At 56.9% G+C, this 15,250-nt stretch overlaps 1 protein-coding gene across 4 annotated transcripts in view; it reads right to left on the bottom strand.

Annotated features, from left to right (window-relative positions):
- CACNA2D2 (calcium voltage-gated channel auxiliary subunit alpha2delta 2) overlaps positions 1-15,250 on the bottom strand; it is a 231,492-nt gene that overhangs the window by 16,134 nt on the left and 200,108 nt on the right. For all 4 annotated transcript variants that reach the window (XM_027886436.1, XM_027886437.1, XM_027886433.1 and 1 more), the window contains 6 exons: positions 14,151-14,195; positions 7,116-7,254; positions 3,533-3,664; positions 3,211-3,268; positions 1,034-1,084; positions 761-860 (listed from right to left, as the gene is read on the bottom strand). In XM_027886436.1, the coding sequence (XP_027742237.1) occupies positions 761-860; positions 1,034-1,084; positions 3,211-3,268; positions 3,533-3,664; positions 7,116-7,254; positions 14,151-14,195 (525 nt within the window). The remainder of the gene's footprint in view (positions 1-760; positions 861-1,033; positions 1,085-3,210; positions 3,269-3,532; positions 3,665-7,115; positions 7,255-14,150; positions 14,196-15,250) is intronic.

A 15,250-nucleotide genomic window follows, 5' to 3' on the forward strand; every position in this document is an offset into this window, starting at 1 on the left:
AGGGGATGGGCAGATCCCAGCAGGCACAAGCCACCCGTGACTCTCAGCTCCCATGGGTGGCAGGCAGCTGGAGTATCCCATGTCCCACATCCCAGGGAGGGCTGATGCTGAGATCGAGCCTGGCTTGGGCTTAATCCAGCACTGAGCTGCCCAGTGTGGGTGCTGGCAGTGGGTGCTGCCAGTGCAGCACCCTCACTTCGGCAGGACGCCCCCGGCTTGTGCAAGCAGCCGTGCTGTGCCTCTCTGTGCTGTCACTGGGAGCAGGTGCTGCCTCTGGCTTACGGCTTCATTTGCTGGCAATTGGGCCTATTCATTAAGGGAGCAGCGATCCAGCTCACAGAGCCAGACCAGACATGTTAATTAGCACCGGCGTGCTGGTGGCCAGACAGGGGAGGGCAGGCACAGGCTGGGCACCCAGTGACACACAGATGTGGTGGCACGGCCACTGTGCTGCATGAGGTCACGGGCTGGTGACACAGCCACGGGGTGCAAGGTGTCACTGGCTAGTGATGGACAGGAGGTGGCTGGTTGGGATTGCCCCAAAAGCGTCTCTGCCAAATGCCCCATGATGGGGGCAGCTTTTGCTTGCCACCACACACAGCCAAGCCCTGAGAAAACTCTTTTCTGCTTATGTGGAGCTGAGTGGTTAAGAAGACAAAAAGTGGCATTTTTCTCTGCAGAGCCTTTAGCCAGGTGGGTCTGGGGGCAAAGGGCTCCCAAACTGGGAGGTGCCTGGGGAATGCAACCCCCTGATACTCACCGAGGCCACGTTGACGTAGTCATCGTCTGAGAGGGTGTCCAGCATCTCATAGACAGAGGTCTTCATCAGCTTGAGGGTGAGGCCACTCACACTGCCGCTCCTGGCAGGAGACAGGGGTGCTGGGGGCTCAGCAGGGAGAGCGTGCAGAGCTCCCCACCAGCACTGTCCCAACACAGCTTCCCTGGGGCCACTGGTGGGACAGTGGCACCTTGGCAAGCTGTGTCCCCATGCTGGGCTGGCTCAGCCCAGCCGTGGCCCCCACTGTGTACTCACACATCCACAATGATGACCATGTCCTTTGGGGAGGAGGCACCTTGGATGTACCTGTGGGGTACAGAGGGAGGTCAGCAGGGTCAACTCATTTTGGGGGAGGCCCCGACCCTGCTGGGCACAGCCCTAGAGCAAAGCTCTGCCAGGGCACAAGCAGCCAGGGGGCTGTGCCAAGAGTGCCCACTCACCCAGGGCTGCGGTGACCCCGCGGTGAGGAGCAGGGACAAGGTGGCAGTGGGCAGGTGGAGGCGAGGACATGGCTTGGTGTGGCACAGCAGACGGCCAGCGACCTGCTGCTCCGTACCATACCAGCCTAATGAGCTCTAAATGCTAAACTCTTCCATCATCGCAGGCCCTTTTCTGCGTGCTGATTATGCTGACACACACATCCATATTAAGATGCTATTTACCCCCCTGGTAGCTTCAAAGGCCAGGCTGATTAGGTTATTTTTAGCTACAAGGAGGAAAAATGATACTACTACGTAAATCTTCCCCCCTGAAAACAATTAGGGAACCCTCTGAAGCAACCGGTCCTGTGCCCAGCCCTGCTGTGCCATCCTGTGTGAGAGGGGGTTGCCACAGTGCTCAGCACCCATCCCATCCCAGACATGGCCAGGCACTTCCAGCCTTCCCATCTCATCAAGTGGGGCCTGATCCTGCCGTGGCTGAGGTCCAAGGGAGCTTCATTAATGGCTTGGTCAGGATCAGGCCTTATGTGAATTAATTAGTGAGTTATTAGTATCAATTACTCACCACTACTGGGGAGGAGTGGGGAAGGGGCAGGCTCTGATTGCTAATCCCAGGTCCTGATGTTCCCTAATTACAAGTGATTCCCCGGGCAGGATGCGGGTTGCTGGCATGTGGGGCCCTCCCGATGTGGGTGCAGCATCCCCCCAACACCTTCCCCTCGTGCTGGGGTGCAGGACGGGCAGGCAGCTGCCCACGGGCTTCCTGCCTGCCGGTGGGGCTGGGGGGCTCCGTGCCTGCCCTGCTCTCTGGGGCTGGGCTGTCGGTGCGGCTCAGAGCCCAACTAAGATGCCGCCCGTAATGGGTTGTGGCAGCGCATCCATCTCCGGCTGCCCGGCTCAGATGAATACCCTGGGCTCGGCGGGAGACGGCTGTGCTTAATGGTGCCATTCATCAAGGGAGGGGAAGGCAGGCGAGTGGCGCCGGTGGCCCCATCCAGGCTGCGGGCGGGATCGTGGCCCCAGAGCTGTGGGCGCTGTGCTGCACCGGACCCTGGTGTGAGGGCTGGATAGGACCCCGAAGGGGTGTCCACAGGGCTGTGCTGTCCCCCAGCACAAAGGGTGCTGCTCCTCCTCCACAGCTGGGTGGGCAAGTGGGTGGCCAGCCTGGCTAGTGTGCAGGGAGCTGGGCTAGCTGGGCTCGGTAGCCCCCCGACACATCAGCAGCCCCTTTCCCCCCCAAGACAGTCTTCTAGTCCCTGCTCTGCAATAACCCGCACAGACACCCTGTCGGGGAACAGTTAATAATTAATGTGGAGCAATCAAAGACAATTAACCATACTAGCACGGCCATTAATTTTCTGACAAGGAGAGGGGGCAGCTTCTGGTGTGTGCAGGGGATGATCCCTTGGGATACAGGGCTCCCTGGGCACGTGCCAGAGACCTGTGCCTGCTCTCCTCTCCCTGCCTGCACTTTTAGGCAGCGAGTGTGGGCAGGATGGGGCTGTAACTCCTCCAGCTCCAGCTGATAACCAGCACTGCCACACCAGCACCTCCCCCTGGGGTGTAAGGGGAACCCACTCAATCCCAACTCACTTGGTGTGGGCTAAGTGGCTGCTCAGCTATTGCAGCCCTGGGGCTGAGCTACAGCCTGGCACTGCCTGCTCATTCCTCTCTACATCCTCCCAGCTCACAGTTTCCAAGCTGGTTGTTTTCCCATTTGGATGGGAATGATGGCCAGGACTGAGTGCCGGCAGCCTTGGCTGCGGTGAGGGGGCACTGGGTTGCTCCCTGCACTTTCATCTGCACCCAAGGATTTATCCTGCTCTGCTTTCCCAGGAAGAGGGGAGGGGAGTGGGAACCAAAAGCTGCAGCTTGGATGCCTCTGCCTGTGTTATGGTGTCCCTTTGCCAGTGTCAACCATGTGTGAAACGAAAAGGGCAGGGAGCTGGCTGTTCCCGGACAGGACTCCCTCCCCACCCGGCACCCCCTTACCAGGGCCGCCGGCGCACGTCGTAGAGGTCGATCTTGTTGGGGGCTCTCCACGGGGTGGCTGTGGGGAGAAGGCAGGTGGTAAGCAAGGCAGGGATGTCCTGGAGCGGGGGACAGGGGGATGTCAGGAACAGGGCAGAGGGATGCTCAGGACTGAGGAAGCAGCAGGCTCCAGTGGGGAGCTCACACCAAAGGGTTTTGGCACAGCCTGGGTGCCAGACGGCCTGCAGGGCCAGTGCTGGGGGATGCTCACCCACATCTCACAGTCAGAAGGGCCCAGCTGCCCCAGCCAACCCCCTGCCCCTCAGCCAGCCCGGTCACCCACCGGGGTAGTAGCGGGTGACACCGGTAGCGCTGCCGAAGACCTGCCAGAGCAGGGAGGGATCCTCCTTCCTGTTCTCAATGAAGACATCCTCCAGTGCCTGTGTCCAGTTCAGCTCGTTGAGGATGACGGTGGCTGTGGGAGACAGAGCCAGGGGTGGGCAGGTGGGTGGGGGGAGCAGTGGAGCTGGAGTGGGCTGAGGAGTGATGGGAACTGTGGTGACGGCAGGGAGGGACAGGTGTGTCCCCTCTACTCCTTCCCATGTAGGACGCCACAGGCTCTTTGTAGCTTCTCCCATATTCCCCCAACTCCTTTGCTCCCACAGGGCTCCAGCATCCTCCTGCTGTCCCCTTGTCCCCAGAGGAACGAGCCAACCTCCAGGGCTCACAGAGCACTCGCCATCCCCCATCTGCTCTGGGGCAGATACAGCCACCACTGGGGACAGCTGGCTTGCCACCTCACCCCCTTCCCAGCAGAACACCCTGTGCCAGCCCCACTCCCTGGCGACAGCCACCAGCTGGGAAACACAAGGCTTGTGTCCCCACAGGGCGTGCGGAGCCTCCCGGGCCCTGCTCTGCATTCCCGCTGGCCCCGCACCTGACACAAAAGCAATTAAGATGCCGGCAAACAGCAGTTTTAAATTATTCAGCTATTAAAGCAAAAGATAAGCTGCCGGCAGCCCCAGCCTGTGATTAATCAAGAGGGGCTGGCGAGGGGGGCCAGTGTGGCACAGAAGATACAGGGCTGGTCGGCTGGTGGGGAGGCTGCCAGGGTACCCCCCTGTGTTCACAGGGGGACCCCAAGTGCTGTGGGTGCCCCAAGCCCTGGGCAGATGTGGGGGGAGTGGCAGCACTCTGGGACTGGTGGCTCTCTCCTGGGGGACCCTCAGTGCATTTCTGGGGTGCAAGGGCTCCCAGGAACACCCTATCTCCTTGGCACAACAACCCAGTGTGGTGCTGCAGGGAAGCCAGTGTGTGTTTAAGGAGTATATTTAGCTCTCCTAAGGCTTCCTCCCACACATGTCCCTCCTGGAAACATCGTCATCACCCGTTCAAGCCTTCCCAGTGGTCCTCAGGCACTGGCAAGATGTGGGTAGGTTTCACCCAGGGTGAATCCTGGATCCCTCTAACCCAGCATTACTGCTGAAGATTTCTCTTTCCCTCAGGCAGCCATGCCTTCAAACCATGATTTACTCCATCCATATCTCTCCAGCCATTCCTCAGCACTGTGCCCACACAGAGTGCTGTTATTTGGGCACTTAGGATGATTTCTTGTTTGGCTCTGCCACAGGATGTGGTTTTTCCCAGAAGAAGAGGCCATGAGCAGCCCTGGGCAGTGCTGGCAGCCTCAGCTGGGCACCAGGCTGGGCACTGACACGTGCCTTGATAGCCCTGGAGATAGCACCCCCAGCCCCTCAGGCACATCACCCACACCAGGCTTGTACTGTATACGCATCCTGTACCCTCCCTGTGCTCCAATACAGCCCTTAAAATTATCTCTGAGCATAAATGCATTCCTTTCCTGGGCATGAATGTAGCCCCCTGTGAACAAATATAGTCCCTGTACGCTCCTCACACACAAACACAGCACCTACACTCTCCCCGTGTGCAGAGAGACGAGCCCATTGGATACAGGCTGTGTCCATGGTCGGGACGGCCTCTGTCCCCCTCGGCTGAGGTCAGAGCTGCCAGCCCCGCTGGTGACATCCCTGTCCCCATCAGGGTGAGCCCAGCCCAGCCCCGCCCCTCCCGCGAGCGATTGCAGATTTAATTAAAAATGGCACAGTAAATAAAACACATATAGGATGTAATTTGTGTGTGTATCGAGGGGTGACGGCTGCGGGCGTCTCCGCGGTGGTTTAATTAGCGTGCCAGGCAGCGATAGCGCCTCTGCGCCGGGTCCCGCCGGGGAGATGCTCCCCGCCCACGGCTCTGCAGGGACTCACCACGCTCGCCGCTGTCCCCGGCAGGAGGAGGGCACACGGGTGCCCCCGTGCCCTCACCCCAAAACACTCTCTGCGGAGCAGCAGCTGCGCACCCTTCCCTGCACCCTGGTAAGGCCAGGCATCCCTGTGCCCACAAACTGCTGTGCCCGTGGCTGCAGCCCCTTTCGCTGTCTGGTAAGGGGCACTGGCAGGGTGTCCCTGCCCTGTGACAACCCCACTGCCCCATCCCCTCTCCAGCATCCCTCTCCGAGCACCTGTGAGTCCCCAGATCACGTTAATCTGCCGTTTCCCTTCGTCCCAGGGCCGAGGGAGGTATTTACGAGGCCATGGCGGGGCTCAAGCCGTGGTGTCGGCTGGCGAGCAGGGGCGAGGAGGAACGAATATTGCATCCCGCACAGCCCACCCGGCTCGCATGATGTGCTTCATTAGCTGCCTGCCCCGCGCTCGCTGGGTAATAAAACTGATTGCAAATTTCTAATCCGCTGCTGCCGCCGTGGTGAAATCATTGCACCGATGCGGCTCCGAGCGCAGCCGTGCCTGTAACGAGCCGCTGTGCCGGGAACACACCGCCTGGGGCAGGAACGTGAGCTCAGCCCCCGGCACCATCATCACCATCATCACCATCATCACCACCCAGGGGACCTCGGGAAGTGCCGCTGAAACAATGAGGTGTGGGGATGGGCGCGGGGCAACGAGGAGTGCCCACCACAGCAGGGTCTGGGTCTGGGCGCAGGATGCAGCCGGCTGATGCTGGAGGATGCCCTCCAGCTGGAAGCAATCCCCAGCTCGGTGCAGAGCAGCCACTAGAGGGAAATGGAGACCGACTGTCACCATGTGCCACCGCAGCAGGGCGAGGTACCGGAGAGATGTGAAAGCTTAGGGACTGTGCCATCGCTCCGCGGGGACTCAAGCTGGTGTGGCACATCCTAGCCCATTCATCCCTCCCTTCCTCCCTCGCTGGCCGCTCTCGGGCTGGCCCATCAACCCCATCCCCCTTTTTGGAGCACCCCGTGCCCTCTGACAGCCCCTGTATGTTCCCAGCAGCAGGGGCTGCCCTGGCATCACCCTGTCCTGCAGTCATCCTTTGCTGTCCTCCTGCAGGACTGCAGCCGTTTTTTCCCCCTTTTCATATCCTCAGCCCCAAACAGCCCCAAGCTAGTGAGGAAACATCCCTGCTCTCACTGCTCAGCCCTTCTACAAGCAGGGAAATGCTGCCTCCGTACTTGCTCCTGCACAGAGCTGCTGCATCCTCCTGAACTCTCCAGCACCTGCTTTGAACCTCCTCAAGCTTTGCTAGGCTCTTCTGCAGGGAGGGTCAGAGCCCTGTGGGCACTGCATGGTGCCATAATCACCACCTCTCCTTTGTTGCCCATCCCTTCCCTAATAACTCCTAACCCCCGACCTGCCCCTCTGGTCTGTGCTGAGCTCTTGAGGGTCCCTGGGGAGGGACACATTGTCACCTCTGTCCTGACATGGTGATACTGCCTCTTTTCAGTGCCCTCCTGTATGGGAGCCAGCCAGCCCTGGCACCAAGACCCTACTGAGGCAGCCAGAGTCCCTGGGGCTGCAGCACTCCAAGATGGAGAGACAGATACCCATCCAGGCAGCACAGGGTGGGAGTGGGTGAAGAAGTGCACTCACAGCCTTTGTAGATGTCCGTGGGGATCTGCACGGCAGCGTACGAATAGTTAACCTTGGTCTTGAAGTTGTCATCGTCGGTGAACTCCAGCTTCAAGGAGTTGGACTTCTCCCTCTCAATCTCTTCTCCATCGGGATCATCCTGGGGAAGGAGCAGAGCACACGGGGTCACCCAGGGTCCCAGCCCCGGATGCACACTAGGAATGCCACCACCCAAACCCATGTGTTCCCTGGTGCAAACCAGCCATGCCAGCTCTCATGTGGATTTGGCCTGCAGTCTGTGCTGGTGCCAGTGGCACAAGGGAGCAGGTGACAGGAGCGGGTGGGCACGAAGGTGAGTGCTGGTTACCCTGGCCTCTCCAGCTCTGGTAGCATGGCAGGTATTAAATCAGACCAAAGGAAAAAAAAAAAAGCCAACAAAAACCCAAATCAAAAAAGAGCCTTGAAAATCAATTAGCAGCAAAAGGCAACTATCAAAGAGCAAATTAAAACGGAGTGCAGCTTAGCGCTCTGTCAATAAGCAATGCAAACAATATTTAATTATGGTGGAGAGACGGCAAATTCCCCACTGCCGATGCTGGAACACACTCTCTCGCCTTCACAGCCCTCCCCTCCGTTCCCCGGCCCTGCTGCCAGCATGGCACGGAGGGTAAAATCCCTCTGGAAGGCAGGCAGGGCTGAGCCAGTGCAGGTAGAACAGCTGGGTGGTTGCAGACAGGGGACAGGGTGGGAGTTGAGGCACAGGGCCATGAGGGGAAGAGGAAGGATGGGGGTGGCCTCACTGCTGAGCTGGGGAAATTGCTTCTACCATCCCACCAGCAACAAACAAACACAGGAGAAGGTCCTGGCTCCCAGCTGCCCATCCTTGCCAAGAGCCCAGTGTCTGGGGAAGGCTGTTTGCAGCCGGCTGTGAGATGCTCAGGGTGAGAAGGAGGAAAAGGAGGGTGCTGCAGCACCTGCCCTTTGTGCCCCTGGAGCTACAACCCTGCTGAAGCACAGCAGAGATGCAGAGCTGCCTGTTCCATCCACAGGCAGTGACAGGCAACACGGGGACAGGGACATACCAAGCCCAAACTGGGGACTGGGATGACTCTGGCCACCTTCCCCTGGCCCTGGCTGTGGGAGGGAAAGGGGTAGGGGTAGCTATGGCAGAGTAGGAGTGGCTCTGGCTGCTGAGCTGCCAGGCGGTGGAGCAAATTCCCTCCAGGAAGGAGCTCAGTGCCTCTCCCTCTGTGCCCCCCCAGTGCAGGGCCGGCTGATTGCGGTAGCAGAGATCAGCCCCGCAGAAACCTCAGCGGACGTGACTGGAAGCGCGAGCAGCCCCAGGCAGGGCTCGCGCGGTGCCGTGCCGGGGATGGACACCTGGAAGGATGTCCCACACTGTGCAGCACCAAAGAACCCCAGCATCAGGGGGAAGGAGAGCTAGGGGACAGCCCTATCCTGCTGTCCTTGATGGCCCCAGCTCTCCCACAGCCAGGCTGCTCTTGACAAAACCCAGGGGACAAAAGACCTGAATTTCTCATAGGAAAAGCCATATGTTTAAAGGAAAACTATGTGTTTGGGAAATAAACTGTGATGCTTGTTTAACACCCACTCTGGTCTCCTCCCTGTTCCCCCTTCACAGATGACATGGATAAATGTCACCTCCGCTGCGGCAGCTCCGGTTGGCCACCAAGGTGGTGACATTCCCGTGACATTGAGAGGGGTGGCCAAACCATTCGCCACAGCTCAGGAGAATAACAGGATTGATATGCAGGGTTTGGGCTTTAATTCCAGCCAGTGGATTGCAAGTGTAAACACACTGCCCAGCTGATCCCAGTTCAGGGGCTCCAGCTGCCCAGAAAGATGCTGAACTCAATTACAGCCACAGTAGCCAAGCAGGAGGCAGGCAGGGACCGTTCCCAGCTCCCCTGAGCCACGTTGCTGATATCAAAATCCCGATTATGCTCTTAATGTCACGTAAATCTGGAGCAAAGGCACAAAACTGACTGCTGGACCCCCTGCAAAGCCGTGATGCTGCAGCAGAGCAGTCACCCTGGCTGTGTGCTGGGCATGGGCTATCTGGAGAGAGGATCCAGCCCCAAGCCTGCCCTCAATGGGGGCTCAGGTCTTTGGAGGAAAGCGATGCACACACAATGGTTCATCCCTGCAATCTCTCCCAGCACCAGACAATGATTAGAGGCTCCTGCTGAAAACAGGCTTTGGGATAAAGCTGTGGCCCGAGGGCACCCGCAGCACCAAAACCAGCTTTGACACTAAACCCTTGCCCAGCAAAGTCCTGGTGACAGCTCCCCAGCCCTCCCCTCCTCAGATCAGCAGGGCACCCTGCCACAGCCCATCTGCTGCCCCTGCCACCACCAGCAGCTGGAAAATCCAACTCTTCCTCTCTCCCCCATGCTGGCATGGCTATTCCCCACTTCACTGGAGCTGGAACTACTGTATATAATTACCACTCCTCTGTTTATCACTATTCCGTGGTATCACCCACTTCTGAGGGGCTAATTTGTATGCTGCCAGGTTCGGTGCTGTCTGGCTGCTCTCATTCATGGAGCTGTAAAGAGGCACATATAGAGATCTTGGGGACAAATATCCAGCTATCTACATGTGGGGCACTTCATGCATCACTAACACCTATATGGCAAACAGACCTGCACAAAGAGCTGATGTTATCCAAGTTACGTTTGCCCTTTATTCATAAATCTCCTGAATTGTTTCTGTTTAAGCCAGACTGAATTTGGCCCCTGAAATGGGGCAGTTTCCAGCCACATGAAGGCAGGTGAAGCTGTCACCAGACCAGGTAGGGAGGGGAGCATCTTGGTGCTAGGCTGAGATTACAAGGAGCCACCTTGGGAAAGCTGAGGGAAGAAATTCTGCATTAAATTTAAATTAGAGCAAAGCAGATGATTCAAGTTCTCCTGAATTTATACTGGTTTAACTGTGAGCATCACGGCAGGCCCCCAGCCAGATTTTGCAGCATTTCTCATCATTACATTTCAAAAGGACTTGGAAACATCTATTTATCTGTTACAGTATGTACAATGTAACACAAATAGATGCTACAGTTTGAATATATTATTTGCCACACACCATTAGAAATCGACTCCACGGCAATATATCAATATGATACGTATTTACTGCTTCAGCAAGAAGTCATCACGCGCTGAGAGCTTTTGCCATCCCCAGTGCTTTAGCAGCTGGGTTGTCAATCACATTTTCTCGAGTCTCCCAAAATGACAGACAGGGGACAAAATCCAGAAGTGCCCCAACACCCAGTGAGCACCAGTGGCACCACCCAGCAGCTTTACTGGGGGCTGCCACACTCTCAGCAAGTGCTCGCCCTCTATCCCCACCCAGACTGGTGCTGGCTGAGGAGAGCCTGCCTGCCCACGGGCACAAGGATTACCAGGGGTCCCCAGGGTTTGGAGCTGCGGATGGAGCGGGGCATGTGACCTGGAGCAGCAGCGATGCCTGGTCCCAGCAGCTCCCGCAGATGCAAACACCCCTGTTCATCTCCATGGGAACGAGCCATCACAGCTAATGATGCCTGCTTAAATGGCAGCACCCGTGACAAACGCGGGGCCCACCCCACCGCAGCATCCCCACAGCATCCCTGCATCCCACGTCCTGCCCCACCCACACCTGATCAAGAATATATCTCGCTGAAACCCCAGCATATCCCTCTCAATCTCCCAGGGGCACTCATCCATGCTAAGTCCGGAAAGGCCAGCAAAAAATTCATACCAACACACTGTGATTCTACTAACAATGGATATAAATGCCAGCCCCCAACACACGTTTGAGAAACTCCAGGCCTTGTGCAGAAGGGTCTTTCTCCTTAAATATATCAGTTTTTCCTGAAATGCGGTAATTTAATGCCAAGGAGGGAGACGGTGTGTTCTCCAGCCACATTCCTGCTTTTACAGCAGCCCAGGTTATAAATAACAATCAGCCTCTCCCGCCAGCCTGCTCCCCTATCCCCCTTCGCTTTTTTTAATCTTTGCCAAAGGTACTGTTTAGAGATCTTTCTAGACCATTTATTTTTAAATTACCAGCCAGAGGAGAGAAGTTAAAAAAAAAAAAAAAAAAAAAAAAAAAAGAAAAAAGGCAAGAGAAAGAAACTTCTGGGGCTGATAGCTTATCGGGAGGAAATCCAAATGTCACATTAGTTGAGAAAGTTGGAAGATTAAATTTTCCAACACCCTTCATCTGCTGCTGCTGACATTTAGGGGCTTTTTTTCCCTCCCTTTTCCCTCTCCCTGCTGTATCTACTGAGCAGGTTGAGCAGCGAGTGGTCAGCCCCTTCCTCCCCCACACTGGAAGAGGCTGAGGCTGCCACAGAGCCTCCCACCATCAGCCCCTCACTCTCAGCCCTCCCTGAGACCTCGAGAGCCCTCCTGCCAGAGGGCTGACCTTGGGCCAGGATACCTCCACAGAGCTGTGCTGCTTTCCACCCGAGTGCAGTACATCCCAGGGGATTTTGGCCTCAGCTGTGACTTAAGCATCATCCCCTGGCATGAACACAACACAAAATATGGGAAAGGATTTTATTTCTGCGTTGTTCTGCCTGTGACACCCAACTGAGACCGTCTGCCCATTTAAACACTTCTCACCACATAAACCCCATAGCCCTTGATAGCAGGGACAGATGAAAATCTTGCTTCTGCAAATATTTCGAGAGCCTTGGAGACACCCAGGATAATTTTCTGATGCTCCTATTTGTTAAAAAAACACTTGGAAATCCAAAGTCTGTTTAGGGAGACAGCAGAGCTGAGGTGCAGGCAAAATGAACAGGAAGCTCATTTGTCTCTCACTGCAGTTAAAGCCAGAGTAAGGCTTGTGAATAAGTTGTGGAGAGCAGGCATTGTCCATCAGCACCAACTCCAGCTCGGCTACATCCTGCACCATTTAAATAGAAAAACTGAAGCTAAATAAGGAAAGGATGGGAAGAGCCCTATTAAGTTCCATTCAGACCTTCTGGTATCATCTCTCTTTCTTTGCATTATTTTTGCTGGAATTAAATTTGCTGGGATTTCACTGGCAAGGAAGCAACAGCATGGGTTGGTAAGTGTCCTCCCTGCCAAACCCACATCTCTGAACAATAGGACACCTCCAGTTTTGCACTTTTGCTCAGTATCTCCCCAGAGAAGGACTGAACCTGATGTGGCTGATGATGGATTTGCAGGGCTGTTCCTCCTTGACAACATGTCAGCTCCCCTGGGGAAAGACCAGGGACCAGCAAGCTGAGCCCACAGACACTGTGTAACCCTGAAATGCATGGCTTCTCCCCAGGGTCCCATGTGCTGGGAAGGCTCCACGGGCACAGTTCTGAGGTTGAGATGCCTCCTGTTTCCTAATCCTGTCCAATGTGACCAGGATGCTTTTCTCACTTGCAGAAGGGGTAATCCCAAAGCTAACAGCCAGGAGCTGCTGACTCAGACCACCGCTGCCAACACTGGCTGGGCGTGGGCAGCCTGTGCTGGTCAGGAAAACAATAAGCATGGGGACATCCAGCTCCCTGTCCCCCACCCCGCAGCAGCGATGGCAAAAGCCCAGCACAGCCCAACGGATGCATTAGTCCTGCTCCTTATCCCCTGGGCTGGAAGTTGCCTGGCTCCCCAGGCAGTCTCCTCCTGCCTCAACTGCCAGCCAGTTTTTCCTTCACTTCTATCCAAAATCCGCTTTAATGTGTTTTAAGCCCATTAGCTCCATCCTCTCCAGAGCAGCCAAGGCAAGCAGGATCCTCCCCTCCCTTCTTTGGCAGCTTCCCCCAGGCTGGGGAGGGACAGGAGACATCCTCTGCTCTCAATGAGTGGGACTGTGAGCAGGGAGACCTGCTCAGGAGAGCAAGTGCCCTCTGCTTTGGTCACAGCACCTGCCCAACCTGCCTGCCCTACCTCCCAGACTCTCCACGGTTGGCTTCCCCTGCCAAGGAGCCCTTTCGCTGTCACCACGTGAAGGCAATGGCACTGGCAGATTGTCAGTAACTCTGCTTTGAAGGCAACCATGCTCTGCTCCAGCCTGCCCCTGGCTCTGCTCTGGAGCATCATCTCCAAGGGGGGTTGGGAGGAGAACCAGAGGTCAGTGCAGAGCACATCACTCAAGCTGGTGGGACCCCATCAAGCCCAGATCCTCCCTTCCCTTCTGCATGAGGCCTTCTAAGGGCTCTTGGGGTCACCTGAGCATTATTTTTGGATGAGGCCGTGTGGTTTTCAAGTGGTTTGCTGCCAATGCCATGTGCTGCCGCTCCTCCCCTCCTGCTGCGTTACTGTCCCCTGATGGCACATCTGCTGCCAGCTCTGCCTGGGGACAAGGACCAATCCCAGTGCACCAGCACTGTCTGGGGCTGTCCCCAAGGCTGCACCCTGCTGTGCCTGGGGCTCCTGGCCAGCTCCAAGGACACCGTGATGCACCTGCTCCCCAGCAGCCCCACACCATGCGCATCACTGACCCCACAAGCCCCCTTTCCTAAGGATCCCACGGCACAATATAGGAGCTGGGTGACCTGCCAGCAAAGTGGGGTGCTGTGGTGCAGCAGTCGTTGCTGGTGGAGCTCCCTGTGCAGTACCTGAGTGATGTCACCGTCACCATGCAGAGGAGCCGGCAAATGCCAGCTCCCCTGGGAGCACCGGGAGAGCGGAGCTGTCGGGTCTGTAGTTAAAGCACTGATTGCCAGAAATCACAGGACAGCTGTGCTGCGAGGGGGGCAGAGAATTAAATTCAGTCTCTAATTAAAGGTTTGCTCTTCATTTGAATTTCAGATGCCAGCTTTAATTTTAGAAACTTTTGCAGAGCGACCTTCCCACCTGCCTGCTGCCGGGCCCGGTGCTGGTGGACAGACACCACCAATGCCACCACGGCTCAGCTTGGGGGGACATGGCTGTGCACCAGGCACTCTCTGCCCACCGCAGATGTCACTACACTGGCTGTAAGGAATGCTGTGCCAGGCCCCCTGCTATGGTGTTGGGACAGCCCGGCAAGGGGCTCAGCACTGGGCTGGGGTGGTGACTGTGCTAGGGGTGCCACAGGAATGGTACTCACGTATTCAGTGTCAGCCTTGGAGTCATAGTACTCGATGTCTTCCTCCTGCAGAGAAAAGGGAGAGCTAAGTTAGTGTCTGGCATGGCATAGGAGTCCCTCTCCCTTACCTGTCCCCTCACCACCTTCATCATGCTGCTGGCAGCCACCACATTGCTGGGGACCGAACCCTGCCCACCCCACACTGTCCCTGGGGCATGGTCAGGACCTCATGTCCACCCTCCAAGGACTGGACATCGCCTGCCATGTCTCCCTCTGCTCATGGCTGCTGCAAAGACACAGCAGTGTGGGGGCCATGCACATCCTCCACCACAGCCAACAGCCCTGTGACGGTGACACCAGTGTGACCGTGACCTCCGCACTGCCACTGGGTGCAAATCTGTGCCATGTCCCCACAGCCAGGATGCTCTGGTCCTGTTGCAAGCCTCATGATGGAGCTACAGGAAAGCTGGGTATGGGCAGTGTGGCAGGCAGAACAGCCATCCAGGTCCCCTCCCTGCGCTGCAGAAACAAGGAGAAGAGTGTCCTTGCTTCCACAGAGAAATGCACGTCGTTAATTTGGGGTATTTAGAGCCTATTTAAGCAGAAAGGTCTGCCTGGATTCCTCTTCCCCCAGTGTCAGGACGTGAGACAGCTGATAAAATTCCTGAAGAGGCAATTGGGAGAGCAGCGATGCTGTCACAACAGCATTCTGTGTGCCATCAGAAAGGGTAATTAAAGGGCACTCGGAGACTCTTCCCTGCGCGCCGGGACGCGAGCGTGATGCCGGCACACCGGCAGCCGTCGCGGGGCTGACACGTCTGCCACTCAATCAGCCGGCGGCAGCAAAACAGCCTCCCTGCAGCATGTGCTTTGGGGTGATTACTGCTGTTATCATCCAAGGAGGAAAGCGATCTGCACCCGGAGCAGAAACACAGCCAAAACCTCAGTGGTGCTGACTGCACCCCTGTCCTGCCCGCTCCTGCTCTGCTGCTGCCTCTGCAGCACCCAGCCTGGACACAGCCTTGTGCCAGGGCTGGTGGCACCGTGACACACCCAGCCCAGCCTGGACACAGCCTTGTGCCAGGGCTGGTGGCACCGTGACACACCCAGCCCAGCCTGGA

This window comes from Empidonax traillii, unplaced genomic scaffold (genome assembly GCF_003031625.1).
Source record: "Empidonax traillii isolate 1590-97213 ecotype Southwest subspecies unplaced genomic scaffold, ASM303162v1 scaffold187:size1931383, whole genome shotgun sequence".
Classification (NCBI taxonomy): domain Eukaryota; kingdom Metazoa; phylum Chordata; class Aves; order Passeriformes; family Tyrannidae; genus Empidonax; species Empidonax traillii.